Source organism: Monopterus albus, unplaced genomic scaffold (assembly GCF_001952655.1).
Source record: "Monopterus albus unplaced genomic scaffold, M_albus_1.0 scaffold134.1, whole genome shotgun sequence".
Lineage (NCBI taxonomy): Eukaryota > Metazoa > Chordata > Actinopteri > Synbranchiformes > Synbranchidae > Monopterus > Monopterus albus.
This window is the reverse complement of record NW_018128014.1, coordinates 3,125,116-3,133,202: the sequence shown is the minus strand read 5'-3', so window position 1 is coordinate 3,133,202 and position 8,087 is coordinate 3,125,116. Positions and strand designations below refer to the sequence as shown.

The window sequence follows — 8,087 nt, the reverse complement described above, 5'->3', positions numbered from 1 at the left end:
TTTATTCATATCCCGACAAGTGTCTCTGTCAGCTTTGTCATACATCGCCACGTCCGCTTTAATCGCGTCCACCTCTCGCTGGGTAAACTGCAAACTTATCTTTATCTCCTGCATTTCCTTGGTCAAGTCGTCAAATCTCTTGTTATGAGCCTCCATAATTAGTTTCACAAAGCCTTGGAAACTCTCATTTAGCTGGCACATAAGTGCAGTGTGCATACTGCGCTGCCGCTCCATCATCTCAGCAACCTGCGCCGCTGAAAAAGAATCCTCTTCCGCCTCAACACCATTGTTCAGCTCAGATTTATTAGCTCTTTTCCCTTTTGGAGGCATTTTAGTAGTTGTAGAGTTTTGCTCAGAGCTCAATGCCTTGACAATATGAAAAGAACAGAAGTGAAAAATCGTAGAACAGACAGAGAAGACAGAGAAGCAATAAACACGTCTGCTCTTGCTCGCAATCCGGAAGTAAAAAAGATAGGAAAGAGGATCAGAGAAGAAAGAGAATCTATTTATGAATACACGTGTGTGTGTGTGTGTGTGTGTGTGTGTGTGTGTGTGTATAAACACATTTTGGCTATAGAGCTGTCAGATTATGTACAATAGTTTTATTTAAGCTTTATTGCACTGGGGGCTGTTGTCTTGTGTTTACTGACGACTGAAACAGTGAGGATTGGTCTTGCCTCAACCCCCACGCCCATGTGTTGGAGACCAAGCAGGCTGGTCTGTGGTTTCTTTAGGCCGGTCCACCTCAGGTCCTTCCAGTTCCCAGTATGCAGATGTAAATGTGAAGCAGGATAGTGTTGATTAAAAGTTCTTCACTCAGTTTTTTCCCTCAGGATGAATAACGACTCTGTGAATTATGCAGTGTTCCAATTGATCACAATGGGGTGAGATGAGCCGCTGTGCAGAGGCTGGCCTTCAGTTTGCAGACAGGCTGAAAAGCCGCCTTCAGATAGGATAAGGATAATCACCTTTATTTGGCTAAGTATGTTACACACAAGGAATTTGTTTCCGGTACAGAACCGAGGCAGCCAGCTGCAGCGCCAACTCAACCGATGGCTCTAACCATCTGAGGCAACTTTGGGGTTCAGTGTCTTGCCCAAGGACACTTCGACATGTGGACTGCAGGCACTGAGATTTGAACCTCCGACCCACTGAACCACAGTTGCTCCCAGGATGCAGTACACGCTGCATTCGCCACAGGGATAAACAATAAATTGGTGGACCAATGGGATCTCCCTTTTCCATCTCTCTGGCAGTCCTGCTGCAGGTGCTGCTGTAGCACTACATATTTTCAGGATAAGGCCGGTGACTTAGTTTTTTGCTGTTTTGCCCAAATCCCCTTATTGGAAACAGATGGTGTCCCATGTTTCCTGAGGAGGAAACCTGCCCCCGAGTGGCTCACTGGGGGGGTTAATAGTTGGTGGACAACAATTGAGGTCTACGGCACAGAGTGACAAGCTGAACCAGGGTCTGGACTCACATTACGGGTTGAACAACACAATCATAGGTGCTGTTGGTCTCTGGATGGGATTTGTGGGAAGTAATTTAAAACCAAATCGCCAGCTCCATCCTTTGAAATCATTATCATAATGGACTATTCTCTATTTTTTTGGATCTTTCACTTTGGGGAAATTGGTCGCAGGCAGGGGGTTTATGATGCAAAACCAGTTTTCTTCCTTCTGTTTCAGTTTTGACATAATCGTCTTCTTCTCTCCTCAGAGTCATCTACTGGTGATCACAAGCTGCTTCGCTTCCCTTCTGATCACCCCAGTCATCTCTCTCCACCTCTGCACCGTCAACATGACTTGAACCCAAAGCACCATGGAGACGAGTCCCACTCCCGCCACCACCATCACCACCACCAGCAGCATGAGCACTTTGTCAGGTTTGCCAAAGTGATGCCAGCTGCTCTGTTTCGTCAGGAGCTCGGCGGTCAGCAGACGCTCAACCTGCTGGCACGGCCCCATCACGAGGTGCAGCCGGACCATGCCATGGTGTCTGCACGGCATCTGGTTACTGTGGTGAGTAATCTGCTCCCTGCTTGCGAAATGTTTTTATTTTCCAGTCAGAGGTCAGGTCGTTCAAACTATGTTGGGTGGGACAATGATGCTGTTCTACGTTTTCTTACTGACTAAGTTTATGTAGATATTGTTAAACACCGGGGATCATGCTAGCTAGCTCTGTCTGCTTATTTCCAGTGAATCAGAAATATGAAACACAGAAACAAAAAAGACATGAGACAGTTGTTTAGATAGAAGTTCCCCAGAAATGTAGACTTGTTTGGCCAGATTTTGAGGACACAGCCAGTGTGTCCTGGTGATTAATCTGGAAGTTTTCAGCTTTGCGAGTGGACAAATGCCTGAATATGTCTGTACTTTGGTCTCTGAGGTTCAGTTGTTTGATTTTCAAGGAATGGCCAGTTTCAGCCGTCAGGTTCCTGATGGACCGTGACCTTTGAATGATGCTTACATCTGGAAGTTTTATAGCAAACCTGTGGCAGGCAGGTACACGCTGTGATCTCAAGGACACAGGAGGTCTGTACCAATTAGAAATCTGCTCTCCTGTGGAACTGGTGTCACACACTGTCTCACAACAGATCACCTGCAGATCATGCAGCCTGTTGCAGACACAGGGTACCACATTTTCCCGTTTTATCTCAGAAAAGCAGTACATTTCAAAGCTGGAAACCCTGATGGAAGTCTGACATTTCTCCAGCTTTCATGTATGGCTGCACGATTGATCGTTTTTTTGATCCCTGTGTGATCTCAGTCTCAGGTGGCAATGATTTTGCCCTGTTTGCATTAGCAGGGAGATGCCTTGCATCAAACCAGGTGCTCCCTTTTCCTCACTAAACTGCTTTAACCAGTAGTAGGAACGCATTACATCGTGATGAGCTATAGACAGGAAGTGAAGACCGAGTCAAATCCAAAATGTCTGACACTGTGAAAGATATTTTGTGCTGTCCTGCAACTATTTTTCATATGCTCAGAAATAAATCACTCTGCGGTTATTAGTTGCAGTTATTGGTTACACAGCTTGGCGAGGAAAAAGGAGCGCTTGGTTTGATGCAAGGGATCTCACTGCTAATGCAAACACTGTAGAATCATAGATCGCACAGGGATCTAGATCACGCTCACAAAATGATTTATCGTGCAGCCCTAGTTTAATGTATCGGCCTCCTCATCACTTCACACACCTGACGTTCTCATGTCTTCACTGGAAGTGATAAGTGACGTTTAAGTTGTGTTTCACGCACGGCTGTTTGTCGCATTTTTATTTTTAAAAAATTATTTTTTTATGCAAAAAACTGAAAAGGCAGAGGGGTGCTGCTGTATACTGGACTTTATCAAGCACATCAAGTCCAGCCTGAAGTCAGTAAGGACGAGCTGTTTTAGATGCAGTACGGTGTCATTAGCTGCAAAACTGAGTCCACTGACAGCTCCATAAATGTGAGACTTTGGTGATTAATTCTCCAACAAATACAAGTTTGGGAGCTGCTGGTACTTTTCGTTTTAAACACAAAACAGTAAATCTGTGAATTAAGAAGAACATCAGATTAATCGATCATGCCAATATTTGGGTGCAGCAGCTGGATGAGATTTTTGTTTACTTTATTATCAGCATCAGGAAAACATGAGTTTGAATGACAGTCTGACTTGGACAACCAGCTGAACTCCAGCGGCTGATCACTGCACATTAGAAGTTTGTGGAAGCTGTGTGTCTCGGCTATGTGGCGTCTCCGCCGAGGCTCCCTGATGTGAGCATTTGATAAAAGTGTCATCTCTTCCTTCAGTGACCTTACTGCCAGCTAATACTGAGGAGGTCAGAGGTCAGAGCAGATGGACAGCTAATGGGGGATGGAGGAGAAGCTGCAGACTGCTCCATCTACAGTGCTGGAGGAGAGATGCTGCTCTCTCTGTCACCATGGAAACACTAATGATGAGTGTGCGAGACCCACTTGCCTACACAACGGGTGGCTGCATAGGTCTTAGATAAACAGCAGCGACCTTCAGAGAGGCATTCAGGCAGAGAAGCACTGTATGTACTGAGAGATAAAAGTGGTCGAGCGACCTAGAGATGCAGTGAGATAGGAGGAGAGAGAGAGAGAGAGAGAGACGGAGGTAAACACCAGAAGGTCTGTAACATGTTATTCTGCCATACAGATGGACTCATCCTGATGGCAGCTTCAGACTGTTTGCAGTCTGTGTGTACAGCCTGACTGCAGGACACAGAGTTAAAAATGGCAGCGTACAGACTAAAATCTCACTATTTCTGACTCTGGCATTGACGGATGCTTTTATCCCATGCTGCAAAATTCAGTGAGAGGAATGGATGAGCTGCTCACAGCTGGAGAAAGAGGCTGAAATGTGTGTTTTAGAAAGCACAGAATGCATTCATAATGCTTTTGGTTTCACCAGTTGTTACTGAAATATGCTCACTTTTTAAAAGTTGTTTCCACACTATTTTATATCAAACTGTGGCTGCAACTTGATTACTAATGACTTTATTATTCTCTTGATGAATTTTCTTTATAAAACTATTTAATGGCAGACGATAGAGGTAATATAATTTTCCAGAGTGCAGTTTAGATCATATTTGACCAAAAAACAAATTTCGAAGAAGCTGAAACCAGGAAGTGTTATTTATTTGTTGTTTTTCAAACCATTTGATTTATGTCCTGTCATCCTGTGCACGTCATTAACACACAGGATGTTATTGCACAGTATCGGTAAATTGCACACAGGCTGATTCACAGCATTTATTTTTAGTAGAAAACAGACTATTGATTTAACTGAGTATCTGCAGCTGTGAAGTCTCACCACCAATATTCTCATAATCCTCAGCCAAATTGGTCAGAGGTGTCATCGCCACAGATGCATTGTGGGAGTGGAGACAGTCTGGAGAAACCAAAAGACAGACGGGGAATGCTGCTTAGTTACATTTTACAGATGTATTGATTCACTGATCAGTCATGAAACGAACAGGCACATTAACCAACAATAAGTTCAGTTTGAACAGAATTATCAGCAATAAACTATTAGTAGCATTTTATTTAGCAGCAGAAGAGTTCACAGGATTGTTCAAGTCCCAGATGGTACCCAGTCACCTCCTGTCTCTGCATCACCCCACATGCCTGCAAGTCGCTGCAGTGTGTGTCGGGTTCTCAGCACGTGGAAGCTGGTTGACCCGCACGCAGTCTGCTGTAGTCAGGTGTGTGTGTATGTTAGTCTGTTTGTTGATGCATCAGACTGCGAGTGTTGTTGGTGAGACTGAAAGATCCTCTGTCATAAACTGTCCAGCCTGAGTCCCACACTGTTGTGGCAGCACGAGCAGAAATCCAGCCCTACCTCTGTCCAGATGAAAAACAGCGGTTCTGCCATTGTTGTCGGTCATGACACTGTTCTGTACAGGCTGTTGTCACCAGAGCTTGATGAGCCTCGTCTTGACTGTGTCCACAGAGTGCAAACTCTTGTCTGTGCTGTGTCGTTATGTTGTTGTCTCGGTACTGAGCCGACTTCACGAGTAACTGTAGGAAATGGGACCGCGGATCGGCTCACATTGCTGCTGACCAAAACTGCCAGATTGCTGGTCATTCAGGTGGTTAACAGGACCCTGAGATCTGGCTTACGCTGCTTTTCAAATGAGAACTGATTAGGTCGGAATATGAGCCCGTTCTAAAATTAGTCGGGGGCGACTGCCTCAGGGCTAAAATCAGGCTCAAGCCATACAGTGTCTGCCTAGCTTTACCTGCAGGTCACTGTTTTTATATTAGTAAAAGATGTTTAAGCATTCAGACTCAATCGACTCTTTAAGTTCAAATCTCAGCCAGCACACGAGTGGTGAAGACGAGCCGTGTGTGTGTTAATGTATTAAATAATTCACATCAAGGTGTGTTACGTCTGCTCAAGAGATGACTTTGACGCCACTTCAAACCCACAGAGAAACATGATTCATCCAGGACTTTGTGTTGCTCAGGTCACTTCTAACGGCTGAGGCCTCGTCTCTCTAACACATTTTATCTGAGTGATATCAACATACAGTATTTGTTCATGGTGCAAAAGACAGCAGTAAAGATGGTTTTAATGCACCTGGCAGATCCTCAGCCTGCTGTTTATTGCAGACTTATTTTGGCTGATTATTGTAACGTATTGATTTCAGGTAACTGGTGATAATGGCCTGTGGTGTTGCTGCAACTATTAGTCAACTGTCAGAAAATAAACAGTAGTTTTTAGTCATCTTTTAAAAGAAACATGTTTTCTGGTTTCTTTGTTCTTTTTAACTGAGTTTGAATTGGATCCATTTTCTGACATCTTGTTGTTCATGTAGCTAATGAAAATATTATTTAGTTTCAGATGTCGGATCACAGCACTGAACTGGAGCCTGCTTTTCTCAAAGGAAGCAACACGGGCCTGAATAAGCTAACCTCACATCAACCCACTCATTCAGGTGCACATGTGTGTGTGAGCCCACTGAGCTGCATGTCGCACTGTGATGCTCACGTTTTTCCCGCCAGTGCTCTGAGGAGAACTAACACCCCAAAACACAGCCGGCCTCGGCAGTTGTTTCTTTATTCAGGCCGATACATGGAAACTTAGATGAGTTGTTTTTCTGTGCATCGGTGACCAAGCAATATGGACAATGTCAGAAAGTAAACCTCTGCAGCTGCTGAGTGGAAACGGTTAAAAACAACCCTGTTGTATGGTAGCAGGAAACAAACACTAAAAACCAGTATGTAGTGATATTGTAGTGCATTTCACAACAGCCAGATTTGATCAATATTGATGTGATTTTAATGATCTTATGATGTTATGGTAATGATTCAAGGTGAAAAACTATAAAGAGAATCAGGAAAATGTTTGAGTAATAGATCTGAGGATGTTACTTTGGCCTCTGGATGACCATGTGAGACGGTTCCTTTAGTTCTGGACATTTTATCAACTATTAATCATGAAAATCTGAAGATCAGTATAATTAAAAAAATGCAGCTGCAGACACGAATAATCTGCTCATAACTAGATTATAGATTGTTATAAATGTTTGTAATCTTAGAGAAAAGTGTTGTGAATCATCACATTCTGGAGACTGGAAGAAACAAACATGTTTATTTCTTAGAAAATGACCCAAAGGAGTAACTGATTACCAAAACAGCCGCAGTAAAATTGATTTGCATTATCATGTCTCAGATTTGTTTGGAGTACACTGGGAATCTTCTTTGCATTTTTGAACAACTTTAATTTTTTGTTCTGTTGAATCGCCCATCCCCTTCTTGTCAACCATTTTGTATTATTTCCTTTCTGCACAATCCCCCCCCCCTCCCCTCTCTGGTACCTGATTGGTCCAAATTGGATTCCCCCTACTGCCCTGAGGGCTAACTGCTAATTAGCAGTTATTACCCGTGTGTGTGTGTGTGTGTGTGTGTGTGTGTGTGTGTGTGTGTGTGTTGGACGGAAATAGCTCTTGATCCTGATGGGAAGCACAGTGGGATAATGGCATTACCTGGGCAACAGCCAAACAGGTGGCAGGTAGAGTGCCGTCCCCCTCTAAGCCAATCGGAGATCACAGCACGGTTGGACCAGGAAATAGAGCGCAAAGACCCTGAGCTCTGACTGACAGGCAGGCTGTGTTCACTGAGTGAAAAGCTTCCTGTGCTCGACAGGGAGGATCAGCAAAGTTTACATGTTTACTTGGCAAGGTTGGTTGTTTATGTAGAAGTTTTTATTTCTACTTCAGGCTGTAGTTGTTTGTGTGATATGTAGCTTTTTATTTGTGTAGGGTTTTGGGCTGCACCTAATGATTTGTTGCAGAACTTTAGGCAGCCACAGTTCTGATAATTAATCATTTGAGACTTATTTAAAAGCAAATCTGGCAAAATTTGACTTTTTCCAGCTTTGCAAATGTGAATATTCTCTGGTTTTCTTGTTTTTTTCTGAAAGTAAACCAAATATTGTGGTGCTTTGCACAGAAAAAAGACATTTGAGGATGAGTATTTTTCCTCAGATTTGTGAGGCGTGCATCAAAGGCTTAATTGATGAATCTAGACAGTAGAAATCTGAATCAATAATGACAATAACCACTAATTGTGTCCC

The 8,087-nt window shown here is 43.5% G+C and overlaps 1 protein-coding gene across 4 annotated transcripts in view; it reads left to right on the top strand.

Moving 5' to 3' along the window:
• Positions 1-8,087, top strand: part of ptprr (protein tyrosine phosphatase receptor type R) — a 42,019-nt gene that overhangs the window by 13,710 nt on the left and 20,222 nt on the right. For 3 of the 4 annotated variants that reach the window (XM_020613426.1, XM_020613427.1, XM_020613429.1), the window contains exon 2: positions 1,720-2,021. In XM_020613426.1, the coding sequence (XP_020469082.1) occupies positions 1,720-2,021 (302 nt within the window). Of the gene's footprint in view, positions 1-1,719; positions 2,022-3,793; positions 3,946-8,087 lie in introns of those variants that run through there. The other variant, XM_020613428.1, reaches the window with a different exon arrangement.